The 18768-nt window shown below is 36.2% G+C and overlaps 1 protein-coding gene across 1 annotated transcript in view; it reads right to left on the bottom strand.

The window, feature by feature from the left end:
* LOC145666260 (heparanase-like) overlaps nt 1-17016 on the bottom strand; it is a 47452-nt gene extending 30436 nt beyond the window's left edge. Inside the window, exons 1-4 of the mRNA XM_081733322.1 lie at nt 16980-17016; nt 14635-14805; nt 10409-10631; nt 2671-2807 (exon numbers count right to left, since the gene is read on the bottom strand). Of these exons, the coding sequence (XP_081589448.1) occupies nt 2671-2807; nt 10409-10631; nt 14635-14805; nt 16980-17016 (568 nt within the window). The remainder of the gene's footprint in view (nt 1-2670; nt 2808-10408; nt 10632-14634; nt 14806-16979) is intronic.
* Nucleotides 17017-18768: the final 1752 nt, after the last annotated feature.

Genomic DNA, 18768 nt, shown 5'->3' with positions numbered 1-18768 from the left:
CATTTTATTTATAGTCGAAGGGGACGGAATCAACAACCTCATTATTGCCCCATTTGAGCTTCATCAGTAAAGATTGGAAATCCTGAGAAAAATTTACGCAATATTCTACTAAAACCAAATGATTTTATTTTACGAAAGCTATTGTGGAACATATTTGTTAAGAGTCATAGACTGTGTGTGTTTGTGTGTACTGGGGGGAGGGAGGATACGGTAACTCCTCATTTTTAACCGACTTCAACTCTAATCATTGGGAATTCTCTATTAGATCTCTATAAATGCATACCATATTGTGTCAACATTTTTGAGACTTCCAAACTATGCTATACATAAGTGGTAATGGCTTTTCCATATGGATTCAACGTCCGAGGAACAAGTTATATCTTTCATATTATTAATTTATTCCAACCAGTAGTTATAGAAGTACTACTTCAAGTTTAAGTATTAAGTTCGTATAACTTGGATTGGAAGTCTACCTTAGGTTTACACTATGTAACGTAACTCACTTGTTTTTTGAGAGTCCCTATCACTGCGAAATTAAAATACCGCTAATTTTACAATAATTATATGATATCTTCAAATAGATAAAAGATAATCGAAAAGTGGATCAAGTCCTCCCTAGACGATATTATTTTGCATGAGGTACCATTATCACGAGTCACCTAGTAGCTTTCCGTATGCAGTTATTTAGAAACGCGAAAATAAATGCCGATTTTCTAAATGGCTTGAAATTGAAAGCAGACAAATGAGTCTTGATAACGGTATCTCACGCAAAATAATATTGTCTAGGGAGGTCTTGTTCCACTTTTCGATTATCTTTTATCTATTTGAAGATATCACATAATTACTCTAAAATTAGCGGTATTTTAATTTCGCAGTGATGAGGCCTCTTAAAGCCTGTCTGTTTCACCTGTGCCCCCGGAAAATATGTGAAACATACTTTGGCTCCACCCCCGCCATCCACTAACGGATGAAACCCTCGCTTTGCCTAGGGAAAAGAAGTGAATGACCTCAGCTGTGTTGCCAATTTGTCATTTAATCCTTTGGTCTTGACGAGTGAAGATCGTAGGCTAGTTAGAATGGCTAGCAAAACAGAGCACAGTGAAGTCCGTGAAAAAAAAAAATAATTGTGGCAACGCTTCCGTCAATTGAAAGATCTCGGCCGCAGGAATTTGTCCCTCCTCTTTCGGGGGAGGAACGGAAATCACATATCGACAGCAGCGTCAGAAGAGGTACAGTTCAAATAGAAAGGCTCTAGTTGGAGGAGGTTTTTGACCCTACATTAGAGGATAAAATCACCGCCTATTCCTGGATGTGTAAAATCCCACCGATGACTATAAAAACTTCTCAATGAAAATATTCTCCATATTGCATTAAAATTAGTAACGGACGCAAAAGTTTGGTAATGTGGGTGCTGCTTGGTGCGGATTTGACAGAGTAAAACAAAACTACTAATATGTACTACATAATAAATACGTTTATCCACATATTTAAGTAAACTCCGTATATAGATATGCGTACCTGTAAACTATGGATGTATTCAAATAAATATTTGAGAAAATCTGTGTGTGTAAAAGCACATGTTTCATAATGTAAACTAATTTACAACAATTTACAAGTAGAAGGGATTTTATAACGACATTCTTGAGTTGAATACGACCATAGTCTAAGTTCTTCGATGACATCTTGAAAAGTTAGCGACATAATGGAGCAACGCGAGCGAAACACCGAAAATAATATATATTAATAATTAAATGAATTGTTGTAAGAGAAATTGATTGGAGCTAATCTGGTTGCATCTGTATCCATTGTGCGGCCACCTAGGAACATTTGACAATAAAATAACAGTAGAACATATTTGTTAAACTGAGAAAGGATGAATTCACCCTCCCATTATGGAAGATTAACTTCACGCTGTGAACTACTATAAATTACATTTTATCAAAACCGAATAATTTTTACGTTGATTATCCTGCAAAATTGTTGGTATGCATATGAAGCTTTTCACGGCCTTTTCTTCTTCTTCTTCTTCTTCTTCTTCTTGGATTTGAACTACAATCAATAGGGTTATGTTGAAAGCATGGTGGAATCTACATACCGAGTTTCATTAAATTCAGATAAGTTTTATGAGAGTTACCGTGGAACAGAAAGACAGACAGATTGGCAGGTGAACAGACAGAAATGTTTATGAAGTCGAATGGTAGAAGCTCGCTAGTGCTCGCTTCAGTTTATTTAATTTTCTTTGATATAGAAATGAAATGAAATCTTTGAGTTTTACGTCCCACGGTTATGCCGGTTAGGCTAAAGGAGACGGTGATTATGAGAAATGAATGAAATGGTGGAATGAAGAAAGTGGGAGGAAACGGGAGAACCCCAAGAAAACCCACGCACACGGTGTTCACTTGGCGGGAGCAGGGTTTGAACCCGGGACCCCATGCACCAGAGGTGAACGCTCTACCACTGAGCCACCGCTTTGATATAGAGTAAATGTAATTCTTTCTAATTTGTTCCAAATTTATTCACAAAAAAACAGATGTGTTTTTCAGTGAGTGTACATAAATATTATTGAAACTAAAACAATATAATTAATAATGTTAATATTTTTACGTCATCTTTGTTACCTCCTGAAAGCAAATTTCTGAATACGCCACTGAATAAGGACTAATTACTTACCCATCCAGATGGGCTTCTTCTGCATCCCAGTAGGAAGAACAGAAGAGAAGATATCCATTTCTTCTTGTAATTGGCTGAGAGACGAAAGCAGTTCTCCAATATCATAATGGCGATTATTTGGTGGCAGGAAGGTTTTCCTGGAAAGATATTCAGAAACTCTTAAGATCAGTTATGGAAATTATGTTTATACCACCGCCCGCTGGAGTCACTCCTCTCGCCCGCAGCGAGAGAAGAGTGACTCCAGCGGACGGTGGTTTATACTATAATACTAACTAAAATGTCCAATATCAGATAAGACAAATGAAAAATATTTGTCGTGCAAGAAAAAAATCATTATCTACGATGAGAAATAAATAGTCAGTGAATTATAATCTAAAATTGAATCCGGAAATATTGCCAATTCAAGGGATGAAAAGTTGACAGAATTACATTATTCTTAAAATATAACCAAAATACGAGGTGGTATCGAAATGTTGAAAAACTGTACCTAATAACAACAAAATATTGACTAGTTTGCCTCTCAGTCCTCTTATGCACTGTAACTTCCAGCGCTTTTGCCACTCCCAAAAGCTTCCAGTAAGTCCTGTTCTTCAATCATGTTTCTCAGATTCTGTAGTTCGCGGATAATTTTTTCCACGTTTTCAAAATGGCTGCCTTTCTTTTAGGCAATTACCCAGTGAGTAATTCTGGCGATTGAATCTGTCTTTTCATTCATTCCCTTGGTCATGGGGCAGTTTCTACTAAATCGAATCAACTATGCCAAAAAAGATTATTGCATTTTGTTCAATTCATTCAACCAAAATCGAATAGTTGATTGGTTTAGAGTTCAGCATTTCTTGCAGCAACGAGGCTATATGAGACGTGGTCCTAAAGCTTAACGTGGAATACAAACCATATGTATGAGCTCTCACCGCACCGAAGGCAATATCGCAATCACGAGGAAGCTCCAACATTAAATTTCGCTTGTTGGTTTGCTTTTTCTCGTCGATTCGAAATCGGCTGGTAATTTTAAAGATGTCAAAGATGAGAGCTATTCTGGCAATATACCGTCTTATAGCGGATTTACTGGTTTATCACGGAATTAGATGCTATCGCTTTGCTTCAGTTTACAGTCCACAATAAGACTACAAATATTGAAACGAAACGTGCAAATTTTCACAACTTGTGTAGCTCAATTCTCAATAATTAAAGAGCGACGTCATCAGCGCCGTAACTTAAATTTTTTTTCTGGGAGGGAGGGGGGCAAGCACTAATGTGCGTATTTGGGCCCCCTAGAAAAAGTTGGTTCCTAATTCTTGGGCCCCCTCTTTCCATCTTTCACATACTGTTTATGGACTCCCTGGAGGCTGTAGGCCCTCCCGCACGGCAATATTGTCCCTCCTGCAGGGCCGTTAGTTACGCCTCTGGACCCGTCCCATATATGACAAATTAATTAAGGGGACAATATTGACAAATCCCAAAGCAATACGAATAAATATTATTTCTAGGGCCCCTAACAGTAGACTTTTTTTTTTTTTTTTACTGAAGTGGGCCAACGACTCATTTTTGTTTTATTTAACTTTTGTGTGCTGTTTTGTTTATGTAATGTAGTGAACCCGTTCGATGCTTCATTTATAATTTCATATTCGTACCGTATATGGAGTAAGAAAATTTTGTCTTAAATTGGGCCTCCCTTGAATGGCGAGAAGCTTCCCTTGGGGGGGGGGGGGGGTCTGTTGCCTTCTGCCTCCCATAAGTTACGGTCCTGGACGTCATTCGGAAAACTAATCTAGAATAACTTCTGCTTTCTGCTGCAATTTTTTTCTGTTTTGTATTACTGAATTAGTTTCGGAACATCTTGTAAGCGAAAATACCCAATACGAAATGACAAAATGGAACCTCCTACCGTAATTGAAAGGGCATTCTTTTCCTTATCAAGATGTATCTGCCGCTCTGTATTGGAAGGAGTGAATATAAAGAAAACTAAAGTTGAGAAATTCTTGAGTGGCACATTCAAACCTACGTGTAAAAAGTGGTAGACCTACCTGGTGTTTCGAGTTGGCCAACATGAACCAACGTATACTGGACTAAGGGAATATGAAGTTTGCAGAATTTGCCACGAGCAGCGATGCCAGTCAAAGAAAATTTGAAACCCATGCTTCAACCTGGCGAGTGCTAAAATACTATCGTTTACTTGAATAACTTAGAAATTAATAATTTGAGATTTGGTTTATTCCCAACATTGTGTTCTCCCGGAAAGAATTTGTGCATCTGGAGCAAGAGAATATGGTCATGAAACGGTTAGGGACTTTATGCTTGACTCTGATAGGTCCACATCGAGTGTAAAGCAGTAAGTAATGTTTTCTCGTCTTACCTCGAAAATTTTATGGAAGTTCTGTCTCGATTCGATTCTTGAAAAAAAAAAAAAAAAAAACTCTTTCTGTCTCGTCTTGTTTTATAAATTTGTAAAATTTATATCCTGATTTTTTTCTTAATTTGTTCTAAAAATGATCAAAATCCTTCCTTGTCACAATAGATCCACGAAGGGTCTGATACAACAATATTCAACCCATATTTATTATTTATTATGTAATGTCTTGCGTATCTTTAAGCATTGATAAAAGCTCCTCATTGTTTTCGTACTTTATCAATTTATAGTTTTTTTTTTTTTTTTACTATTAATCATGCAACACTAAACTATTGTTTGAGATTTAATACTTGGGTGAACTAATATTGCCCGTGAGACTAAAATTGCCACGTTTCTTTTCTCACTTTGTACGTCCTTTCCAGCCCATTGATAACATTTGGAATCACTAACTTTTTATAATCATAAATCTAATATTAATTCATGCAGTTTCCTCATGTAATCAGTACACTCTTCTTTCGGCTCAATCTCATAAGTTGGTACCTCTACTTACTCGCGGTGAAGCAAAACAGGGGATCTAGGATCTAGCATCATTGCAACAGGAAATACTGTGAACATATGTTTTTCCAACATAAAAAAAAAAAATCGGGCTGGAAAGGGTTAAAAGGTATCCTTCTCATCTCGTGGGTAACGTTAGTTTAAATGGCCTGAAGAGAACGAAAATTGCGGCGGAGGGGCATACACTACATTTACACATTTACGTACGGCCCCCACTTATTCTTTAAATCAGCGTTTCCCAACCTTTTTTAACTTGCGGCACACTACTGGTGTAACTTGAATTCTCGCGGCACACTCATAAATATGGTTATTATTATTATTATTATTATTATTATTATTATTATTATTATTATTATTATTATTATTATTATTATTATTATTATTATTATTATTATTATTATTATTTGTAAATATAAAATACAATGGTATTTTTTTCTGTGATTACTGATCTCTTTCTCACAGAGAAGAAAGCTCGATCACTGTTTCTCTCCCATGGTAAATCAATATGCTTATTTTTCATTCTAATTTAAAAATAGAAAAGAATTGCAATAAAAATAGGACTCAGTTTTTTAAAAAAATGCACTTTCTTTTTCAAAGTTGTATCCAATCTTTCATTAAGAAGGAATATCACTAAATAACGAACGAACAAGCAAATCTCTTGTACTTTTAACACTAATGTAGGTAATTTGTATGCATGTTTGCTTTGTCGAAAGGATTTAGCGGTATTTTAAAATTTCAAGTTACGAAATAGTCTGCAAATAATGAAGCAATAATGGTCATAATGGTGATAAACACTGTTTTTAACATTAAAAATGTACAGAGAAGTAGCACAGTAGGAAACTTATAATTTATTAACATGGTTAATATACCGGTACATTACAATTTTCAAATATTATATGAAGGTTATTATTAAATAATATTAGTAATGTAACAATCTTTCAATAATATCTATTAAAGGTTACAATTGTTTAATAATAATACATTTTTTTTAAAAAATAAGTAAAAAGAGTTGGTGCACGAAGCAAAATTAATGTGCAACTTGAGCTTGATGTTCTTTTATGATCTTTTTCAATTGCGGACTGATAGTCGATAAAGACGCCCTCATATCTTCCGGTTGTTACACTTAATCATGTTCATTGCAGAAAATCTTGCTTCACTTAAGTAGGATGTAGAAAATGGAATGAGAACTTTCACAGCCTTTGTAGAAATAGGGCTGCTGGAGAGAAATCCAGAATGATGCCCTGTCTTGCTGTGAGTGCTAGAGCTTCAAACCTCGGTCATTCCTCCCATCGACCAATTCACTTTGTTCCTGAACATTTAATTCTGCTGACTGTAGGAAATAATTCGCAAAGGGGTCCCTCACCCAGTCAAATGAAGTCAACTGAAGTGTAGGAAAATACTTCTCAACATTGGTACGCAACAAAGACAGTGTGTCTGAAATGACTGTTGAGAGGTTTGTGTCAATTTTACAGCACTTTGTAAGTTCAAAAATGTCACATTTGTTTTGTTTTCTAATTTTGTTCTACCAAAGTGAGAGTTTCTTTCTAAATGAACAAATTTTGAGTTAATTTCGTCACTTAAAGTTAGTATATTTTCGGTTTTTCCCCTGCATGCTTTTGTTTAGTACATTCTTCTTGCAATAAAGTACCTTTTCTTGCCGACATATTCCAAACATTGAATCATTACTAAGGAAATCGGCATATTCACTTTCTTCTGACAGAAAGAATAGGAGAAGTTGTTCTTTGAATGTATAAAATCTTTACAACATGGGACCACGAGACAACCACCTTACTTCTGTGTGAATAAGCAACTGAGTGTATTCAGAATTCATTGCAGAACATAGACCTGAAAATAGTCTTGTTTCAAGAGGTCTTGGCTTTATGTAATTAACCATTTTTACCACTTGTTTTAATAATTTTGCAAGTTCAGGAACAAGTGATTTTGAAACAAGTGCTTCTCTACGAAAAAAAAAAAAAAAACAATGTGTAAATATTATCTCCGGATTCTTTTGCTTACTAATGCCAAAAATCCCTTTACGGAACCTGTCATAGAGGGAGCGCCATCTGTGCCAACACTCAAACAAGATTTCCATGACAAACCTGCTGCATCAAAATAATCACTTACTATATCAAATATATTTTATCCCTCAATTGTTTGGGAGAGCGCTTTACAAAATGAAAACTGTATAAATTTGAAAGTTTATTCCACCTCTCTGTATGGACTTTCAATTGAAGCGTAACGTAGCAGCTGACCATGAAAATGTGTATGGGGATCTGGCAAATAAAATTCTATTACCGAAATACTATCTCTTACACAGCAATGTATGTACAATAATATACAATAATATACAACAATTACAGTAATTTTTCCATTGTAGAAGTTCATGGTAATATGAAATACAAATATACATTCTTCATGTGTCTTGCAATTTGGTTACTATAGAATTAATAATTTTGTTTCGATTTTCTTGCGGCACACCAGCGGCCCTTTCACGGCACACCAGTGTGCCGCGGCACATCGGTTGGGAAACGCTGCTTTAAATATTCGTTCACATATTTCTTTCCATTGACACTTTTCCATTATACATTGACTCCCTTCCTGACCATCTGGATAACAGGACCTCTTTTCTGTCACAAACTCCTGACTGACTGACTTACACTCTTTTTCCCTGATTATAATTTATTTTTCATTTTCATGGATTTTACTGTGCTTCTTTCATAATACTTGGAAGATCACTAAAGTCAAGAAGTGCCGGCTCTGGTCACAGGAAAGATGAGTGAAAGTTCGTATTCCCCAGATGGTGTTAGTGATGTCCATCCAGTATCGTGAAGGCAGTTGGGGAACTACCTGAAGAAGTAGCGAACTCTGGTCTAGAAAGACAGCATTAACGATGAGGGGAGTCAATGTGTTATCCACACATTACCCTAAAGGCATGAGTGTCACTAACTGGCTGGTAGACTGTGGCCCCCACAAGAGATGTTGCACCAGGAGTTAGGGTTATTCTAATCTTTTCTTATATCTTTATTAATAATATACCAAATTACAATATACTATTAAACTATTTACTAATTTATTATTCAGGATTAATTTCCAGAACATAAAAGTATACATTATTTAGTACCCAAAGACAAGACAAGGCAAAAAGCGGTTAACTTCTGAAAAGCTCTCAATTGTGTATTTATACATTGTTAGTTAATGCCGATGTTTATACCTAGGGTCATATTTAATATTTTTGCAGCCCCTGGCAATCAGCCTTTTTTTCTACGTACTATACTTTAATCTCTATTTCTTTTAATAGACTGCCTTTGGTAATTTACCGCCCTAGGCATATCCATTAGAAACTCCAGAGTAAGGATGAAGGTCGGGTTTAGACTTTAGGATTTCGGGTAGAGTAACGATGAGTTTCGAAAAAGCACTTATTGAGACTGAACACCAACCAAAAATGTATTATTACGTAAAACTAGGTGGTACCCCAATGGGGTTCGAAGCTACCATGGGGTACATAAGTTCTGTACTTTTAAATATTTTGGAATATATCTATGATATATTGTAAACAACGTTACAGATACCTGTTTACCGAAAACCGCAACACGCTACCTCATGGTACCGCACCTCATGGTTACCGAAATATGGGGAAATAAAGAGTGACACCATAAAGATGTGGGTTTTGCGTACTAGACGGTGCAATTTTGAAAAAAAAAAATAATTACTGAGGCCTAATCTTGTACGCAAACCCCTCACTTTTATGGTGTCTCTCTTTATTACCCCATATTTCGGTAACCTTGAGTATGGTGAGTTGCGATTTTCGGTAAACAGGTATCTGTAACGTTCTTTACAACATTTCAGACACATATGTAGCAAAATATTTTAAATTCAGAAATTAGGTACCCCCAGGCCCGTATTTAGATAAGTGCTATTCTGTGCTCGAGCACAGGACGGCAGAATTTAGGGGACGGCAAAATTTTGGATTTTTTTTTTTTTAAGATTCACAATAACTAGCAACCTACAGAGTCCCCAACAACCACGAGGAAATAACATTGTGTTTAAATCACTCTAATTACAGTAGTTACTAATTAGCTAGCTTATCTGATTATTTTTAAAAAGTCATCCTCTCCCACCCCCACCCCAACGAATGAGAATGAACTTGAACATCATGAAAACTGATACCGTTAAACTCGGCGACCTCGAAAACTATGAATTCAACACTAACATCTGTCGTTTTCGATTACTTTTAAAATCTCACCCCCTCCCTTGGAAATGGAGTTTGACTTTGAAGTTGAATTGGACTAAAACTGTCACTATTCATCTCAGCGATCCCAAAAATTATCAATTCAACTCTAATAATGGTCGTTTTCTGGGGGGGGGGGTCGGAAAATGTTGTGCGGGGGCGGCAAATTATTTAGAGCACAGGGATGCACAATATATAAATACGGGCCTGGGTACCCTACGGTACCTCCGAACCCTACTGAGGTATCTGTCTACTTTTGCGTAATTAGAGATGCGTTCGAGTCGAGTCGAGACAGAATTTTCCTGACAAAATTTGAGTCGAGACACAGCTCTTCCAATAGAAAAATATATATTTTTCGAGTCGAGACATCACTTTTACAGCACATTTTCGAGTCGAGACAGTCTCAAATCTTGTCTCGTACGCATCCCTATGCGTAATAATACATTTTCAGTTGTTGTTAAACTTCAAAAAGTACTTTTTAGAAATTCATTGTCGTTCTATCCGAAACCCAAAAGTCCATATGTTTGACTAGGATTAATGTATATCACACTTTTGCTACCTGTAAAGATGTCGAGAAACTATGTCGACAAAAATGAAAAAGTACTTACGGATGCCAAGTAATCGCATCAAGAGAGTCTCCAGCTTCTGTAAAGTAGTCTTGAAAGAAGGTAAGCTCATCCTCTGTTCGTAGACCGGTGATGTCTGTCCCAACAAGCAACGAACTATAGTATCGTGGGAAAGCATCTAACAATTGTCTCAGACGGGTCACATCTCTTCCAAGCTCCTCTCCAGATACATTCATATGCAGTGCCTCTGCTTTCAGATGTGGCTCTACAACAATTAAAAACAGGTATCACGTCACACTGGTGCTCTTGTGTAATATGAACGTTTTCCACGTTTACATTTTAATATGGGATCCCAAGTTCGATTCTCGAAATATAAATGACATCCACTATCAAAATATATTAGATAGTTCCCTACGTTAAGAAGGAATAGACTTTGGTCTACAAATGTAAAAAAATAATGGGGACAATTTGCCAATCATGATGCAATCAGTTGAACAGACTCTATCTGAACACCATTTCTCAAAGCTACTACAAACATTAAAATATCATGTAGAAGAAACAGTTGAATACTAGTATAAAAGCCATTTCTAAATGCTAATGCTGATACCCCTAATCAGGGGCGGATCCAGGACGAACTTGTTGGGGGTCGGTGGGTTGTAATACTGATACATAGAGCTACTCTTAAGAGCTCTCGGGTGGGTTTTATTTATATAAAAAAAATAAGAAAATTTCCTCTTTTGGGGGGAGGTGATCACCCCGATCGCTCTCCCCTGGATCCGCCCCTGCCTCTAATTGTCATGATTTTATGGCAGCGTTTCCCAACCTTTTTCAACTTGCGACACACTACGGGTGTTACTTAGATTCACGCGGCACACTTATAGATATTATTATTTGTAAATATAAAACAAAGTGGTGTTTTTCTGTGATTATTGATCTCCTTCTTACAGAGAAGAAAGCTGTATCATTGTTTTTTCCCCGTGGTAAATCATTATGCTTATTTTTCATTCTAATTTAAAAATAGAAAAAAAATTGCAATGAAATATTGGACTCAGGTTTTTAAAAATACGCTTTCTTTTAAAAAACTGTATCCAACCTTTTACTAAGAAGGAAGATCACTAAATAACGAACGAATAAATCTCTTTTACTTTTAAAACACAAATGTAGGTAATTTGTCGAAAGGATTGAATGATATTTTAAATTTTCAAGTTACGAAATAGTCTGCAATAATAAAGAAGCAATAATGGTCATAACAATGATATTCATTTTTTTCAACATTAGAAATGGGGCTGCGGTGGCTCAGTGGTAGAGCGTTCACCTCTGGTGCTTGGGGTCCCGGGTTCGATCCCAGCCCCCGCCAAGTGAACTTTGTGGTGGACAAACACCGTGTGCGTGGGTTTTCTCGGGGTTCTCCCGTTTCCTCCCACTTTCTTCATTCCACCATTTCATTCATCACTCATCATCACCGTCTCCTTTAGCCTAACCGGCATAACCGTGGGACGTAAAACTCAAAGATTTCATTTCATTTTTTCAACATTAGAAATATACAGAACAGTAACCTGGCATGAGACTTAAAATTTTAGATTCATAGTAGAGGTTCATGGTAATGTGAAATACAAATATACATTTTCCCCTACGTTTTGCAATTTGATTACTATAAAATTAATAATTTTGTTTCGATTCCTCGCGGCACACCAGCGGCCCATTCACGGCACACCGGTTGGGAAACGCTGTTTTATGGTATATCAAATAGTAAAATAATTGATTTTGAAAACGTTTCACACTAGCATTACAATGCTAATAGTTTTGACAAATAGCACCCTGGTTAATTATGGGTTTGCAATGACTGCAGCAGAGCTATTGAATTCATGCTTTTTTCTTCCCCCTTTTTTTTTTAACAATATCACAATTACATTCTATATCTGATAAAAAGAACTACAGAAAACAATGTACCTCTACATCCGCAGTATGGATACTTTAAGCAAGACTGTGCTCTACCACTTTGTCAGAAAGTCCATGCCGGATGTGGGACGTTACATTTTCATGACGGATTTTTTTTTTCAGTCAAACATCCCACGATTATACAACAAAATGGTGATGATGAGATGGGTGATAACAGTGAAATGGCGGAACTGGAAAGAAACTGGAAAACCTGAGAAAACCCACTCACACGGTATTTGTCCACCAGAAAGTCCATTTGGTGGGAACAGAAATCCAACCTGAGACCCTACACATCGAAGGTGAGCGCTCTATCATTAAGCCACTGGGGTCTCACAGCGGCAGATTGGTAAAGAGACGCCTCTAACCTGTACAACACCTTAACCGGATCTTCCCTCGAGTAATTGTTGGCTATGCGGTATGGCTAAAGAACGTGTACATGTTGCTAACCCATGTGATATTGAGACTTCCGAAAACTGATATTATGGCAACAATGCTGCCTGAAGTATCTTCAGGCCTTTGTAGAGCCCATAAGATCAGATAGAAAATAAATGATCACCTTGTAAAATAAAGTGAAATAGTCCCTTGAGTATTAACATCGCTCTGTAGTACAGTTATATATTGTCCATTTAAGTAACTGCATTATTAGTTAATAAATATTCTATACTAAACCTTAGTTACTGATAAGACTTCAACACAGAGCTGAGAAGAGCTTGGTGTTCATTTAAAAAAAAAAAAATGTGTTCATTCTGCATCTTAAACGTTTTTACCTCATGATTTTCTTATTACAGTGAACTCTTTTTAATTTGAATAGGATTGCCGCATTTCTCCCCTGTAAATATAGGACGCGTGTTATAAAATAAATGAATGAATAAAACTTAAAACGGATTTATAAACATGCAGCAACACATAAGCTATTCTGGTATTTAAAAATATATTCTTTTTTTAAACTATACAATATATTTAAAAAACTATATTTTTTAAACTATATGTTTATATGTTAGTGGTTATGGCCAATTCCATTTATATCTTTGTGGCCAACTCCATACAATGAGTTTTCGGAAACCTCAAGCTTAGAAACATGCTGTTTTCACTGGTCCATTTCAAACTTTGTTTAGACCAGTGCTCATTCAAAATTTAAAACAAAGTGCCGTTATTCTTCTAATGAACATTTTATGGGTCGTTTTGAGCCCATAATGATTAACATTGTCGATAGGGCGAAGCTAAGGTTCAATAGAGGTGCTACGTAGTGGGGGTTGACGGATATTGCAGGTACTTTGCTTAAATCTGAATGGTAAAACCTATTGCATGTTGGTAACTTCAAAGGTCTCAAGAGCCGCAATGAGGAATACTCGGACGAATACAGATTTATAAGGGGAAAAAATCCATTTGACAGCACCTGTCACTTCTTCAAGTTTGCCACAAACTCAACCCAACACCTACTTATTAATAGCTATGTCTATATGTTCGTCTATAGCAATTCACTCCCTTTGTGAGTCATCCTGTCCTCCACTTATGTGTCTAAATAAAACATGCACAGATATAGCAAGGAAATGGGAGGGATGTCCATGGTCATATCAGAAAGATGCGCCCCACTGAGTAGAGAGTGCAGGTTCAGCCAGTACTACACTTAATTACTTGACCATTTTGATTAACAGATACTTCATAAAGCGTTTCTAACACAAACTTATATTTTACAACGGTTTTCATTAGCGTATTTATCTGTTGATTTGAGATTTCTCAGCAATTGTCTTAAACAGTGATAAGCAAATACTGCCGGCACTGATAAACAAAGACAGGACAAATGTGTATCCCGTACAACCTTCATACACACAACAGGAAAACAGATTGTAAAATACAGGACACTCCTACATATACAGGATGTCTGGTAATCGTAGATTCTAAGTCCAAGGAAACACGGAAAAATTCGATATATCCCAAATTCAAAATATACAAAAAAAAATGTATTTATAATACCAGTATCTATAATCAAGTGAATAAAACTACTGTAACGGGAAGAAAAAATAACATACTACAAGAAATAACAAAGTATATAACCTTCTGAATAATTACAGTCATCTGAAGTCAGATGCTTACATTAATTAATGAGAATTCCAAAGACAAGAAAAATTAAAATAATAAGGCAATTGTCCTACATTTACATTTTGATATGCAGATCCTTTGTTAATTTAAATATTGGTAAAAAAAAGTAGCTTATACACGAATCTGCGCTTGACAAGAAGAATCAACTTTTGTTCGAATTATTCAAGTATGAATAAACTAAGTGAATGAAAGGAAATATTAGAAATAAATAAATATAAATATTCTCTTACCATATCCTAGCTGCCATCCCATGTTGAATTCCATATCATCAGAAAAGGTAAGAAATTCTAATGCATTTCGTGAATCCCACAATATTCCTTCTCTTATCAAAAGATTCAAGCACACAATCAAGTCCAAACCGGTTTCCTTTGCAAATTTATTGAACAAGATCCACTGGATGTCTGGAAAAATAATACAAATGTTCAGAACAAAATTTTACTGAGTCATCATTTATAAATTACTAGCTGAAACACCCATTCTTCTCATCGATCAGATAAAATAACTATCTAAACAAACTGAATAACGCAAGAAAAAAAAATATCGGTCATTTTCTAGTATTTTTACATATCCTAGTACGCCCCCTGAGACCTCCGTGGTTCGAATTTTGGAAAAAAACACACCTCTGTCCCCCAGCTGAGGGGGCTGTATTTGGAAGTCAACGCCTGTTGGAGTATCACTATTCATCCCAGCGACCGCTAAAACTATGAATTTGACATCAATATTGGCCATTTTGGATTATTTTTACATGTCTCAGAATCCCTCCCCCCAGGTGACCACGCCCGCAGCCGAATGGGGTGAATTTGGAAGTTAATGTGATTGGAGTTTTACCATTGATTTCACTGTTAAAAATAATTTCTTAAATTTGAGAAACCGTTTCTTATCTGTGCACCGAGACAATATTTTTTTAGAAATTAGATTTGGCAAGTTTCATTCATAAGGAAAGTAACAGTATATTATCTCGTTTCGCTTCATACAACCTCATCTACTTTACTTCATTTCTCATTAATGAGAGTTTCAAACTCTTATTTCTAAGAATAGATCTTCTCGGTGCATAGATAAGAAATGGTTTCTCAGATTTAAGAAAGTATTTTTAACAGTGTTCATCGACCGCGAAAATTATAAATTCGACACTAATATCGATCATTTTCTACTATTGCATATCATGGTAAACGTCCCCCCCCCCCCGAGACACCCCCGGTTTGAATTTTTTAAAAAAAATGCTTCATCTTGGTCTGACCAAAATTTGGTAACTCTCGGTCCAGTTGTCAGATCCCCAGGCAGCACACAGACATAATTACAGACATACAGACAGATACACAAATAAACTTTATTTTATTTGTATTAGTTTAAATTTCATGTTTCATTACTATGTTATCATTTTCCTGTTCAATCCTAAAAGTAATCTAGAATACGTTCTACAACATTATTAGCTTTTAATAAACTTAATAAATAAATAAAATGTTCAAAGTTGAAGCAGATCTGATCAGACTGAACAAAACCATATGAGCAAATGCAAATCCTCATGCATCGTTTCCGAGAAAGTCGAGAAAAAACACTTTTGGGGAACGTAAAAAAAATATGTACAATGCCTAATTACGTCACCTATGTATTAAAGTTAGCCTGACATTAATACAAGGTCCATTCAATAAATAACCAGAAAAATTGTATTAAAAAATACAAAAGTTCGACAAAGTTTATGCTTCTGTGTTATTTTTCTGGTGGTGCCCTAGAACTATTATCAGATGGGCCTGGCACCCCTGCTTCGCGAACGGGACGCTGGGAATTGGGCTGCTGAGAGCTCTCTGGAAACCAGAGAGTAGTTAGAGCTCTAGCCCTGCCAACTTCAATTTTATGTACTGTAATACACCATTGGATCCAATAGCACGTGAATCGGATTCAATAGCAGGATAATTTAAAGAATGTGATTTTGGGATATTCCAAATTGGCAATAATACCGTAATTTTTCTGGGTTTTCGGGCATGTTAGCCCGCCATGTATGAGAGATGACGTCCCTTTGATCACACTATTTGAGGAAATAGAAGGAGGAAAAGATTGGGGAAGGAAGTAAACAACCTTGGACCTATATGTTAGGTACAATCCCGGCATTTGCCTGGTGCGAATGAGGAAAACCCAGAAAAATCTCACTCAAGATGTCTGGATTCAAAAAGCTCTTACACTTCGTCGACCGAGTGTTCCCACCGGGAATTGAACCCGGAAGCGTTCGCAAAGACGAGAGCGTTGGCGACTACGCTACACGAGGACGGTGTACTTTTGAACTCATATCAATTAAACAAGAAAGAGTGAAATATATGAATAGATCCCTATTTAAATTTCGTTAATAAATATATTAAATTCAAAAACGAAAGTTATAATTAATAAAACAAGGGAAAGATATTACGATATGCAATTGAACAAATTATAGTGATATGAAGAAAACTACAGAGTACTCTGATGGAGGAATCAATTGCAAATTCTGAAATTGTCCTCAAAAGAACATGTATATGATGTTCAATAATAGATATTTGTTGACTACCATATACACACTACCATATATATATAATATCCTTTTTCTCACCTGTTAGCGTGTTGTTGGTTGTGCTCTCTTCCTTCATGACGTTAGCTGTTCTAGCAAATCGAAAGGTGTTAGAGTCAGGTCCTCCTAAACGCAAAAACGCAGGAGACAATCCTCGAGCCAGGCGAATGGTGTTCAAAGCAGAAGTGCTATTTGTTTTAGTTTAAAAGAAGGAACAGAAAAAAAATTAAATGCATGAAAGTGTGTGTTCTTTTTCTATTGAGATGAAAATAAATATCCATATAAATCACACTGGGAAAAATTGTGGTTTTGTTGCTAGAATTTAAGGGAAGGAAAAGTACCTAATGATCCTAATTCTTACGTGTTTTATACTAGAAATAGGACATTAGGTAAATTTTCTTCACTTAGTTTCTACACATGAACTGGGACATCAATTAGGTTCTCTTCGCTTAGTTTCTGTACAAGAATTAGGACATTAGGTAAGTTTTTCCCCTTAGCTTCTATGCAAGAATTAGGACATTAGATAAGTTTTTTCCTTAGCTTCCTACTTCTTCCCTTAGAAATAAGACATTATGTAATTTTTCTTCACTTAGCTTCTATGCAAGACTTAGGGCATAGATACGTTTTCCTCCCTTAGCTTCCATAAAAGAACTAAGACATTAGGTAAGTTTTCTTCACTTAGCTTCTACACAAGAACTAGGATATTAAGTAAGTTTTCTTCCCTTAGTTTCCATACAAGAATTACAACATTAGGTAAGTTTTCTTCCCTTAGTTTCTATACAAGAATGAGGACATTCGGTAAGTTTTCCCTTAGCTTCTATACAAGAATTAGGGCATATATACGTTTTCCTCCCTTAGCTTCTATACAAGAATTAGGACATGGATACGTTTTCCTCCCTTAGCTTCTATACAAGAATTAGGACATAGGTACATTTTCCTCCTTTAGCTTTTATACAAGAATTAGGACATAGGTACGTTTTCCTCCTTTAGCTTCTACACAAGAACTAGGATATTAGGTAAGTTTTGTGCTCTTAATTTCTATACAGGAATTAGGATATTATGTAACTTTTCTTCCCTTAGCTTTTATCAATAAAATGGTAAGTTTTGCTGGTCACTTCTCTCACAAAGAGCCATTGACTCTTTATCTCATGCTCAAGCTCAATGTTTCCATTAAAAGGTTAACTGAGAATATACTGAATCATTACAATTTTGTTGTAATGCAGCATGTGCAGAAAATAAAGGCAATGAATCGTGCATAAAATTTGCAAGGTTATACTCCACTGCTCTACTTCCTTCCTGTGTGATTCGATGACAGCTACTTACGTAAACAACTCTCTGGCCTCAGGTTGAGTAAACTTCCAGGGGTCAATGGTTAGGCTCAGGAATCTCTCACTCACTACATTCACCGTCTTTCTTGTGTTAATCAGCACTTCTTCCCCAAGGACGGCAGGCAACAACGTCCATAGACACCACGGCGCCAAAACAACTACTGACCAACCTTTCATCTGCCAACAGAAAAGAAATGAACACACATCAGTATCAAATCTCAACGCTTTAATTATTCTTGAAACCTTTCCACAAAGTTGAAGACTTTTCCGGCTTTCACGAAAGCAGTGGGTATTGTTACAACTTTACGAGATTAAATGATTGGTTATGAGACCAGTGAAGAGGCTTCAGGGTTTAAACCCTCTTCAGTAAGATATTACGGAAAAGTTAACAAACACATATCAACAATACACACACACGTGTTTGAAAACAATACCGACAACGTTTGGGAGATGATTTCTGACATCAAGATAAAATATATAGACCAACCTGGGTGCACGAATGC

Source organism: Thermobia domestica, chromosome 12, assembly GCF_964235325.1.
Source record: "Thermobia domestica chromosome 12, izTheDome1.hap1.1, whole genome shotgun sequence".
In the NCBI taxonomy this organism is placed as follows: domain Eukaryota; kingdom Metazoa; phylum Arthropoda; class Insecta; order Zygentoma; family Lepismatidae; genus Thermobia; species Thermobia domestica.
The sequence above is the reverse complement of the archived record's forward strand: the minus strand, read 5'-3'. Positions and strand labels throughout refer to the sequence as shown.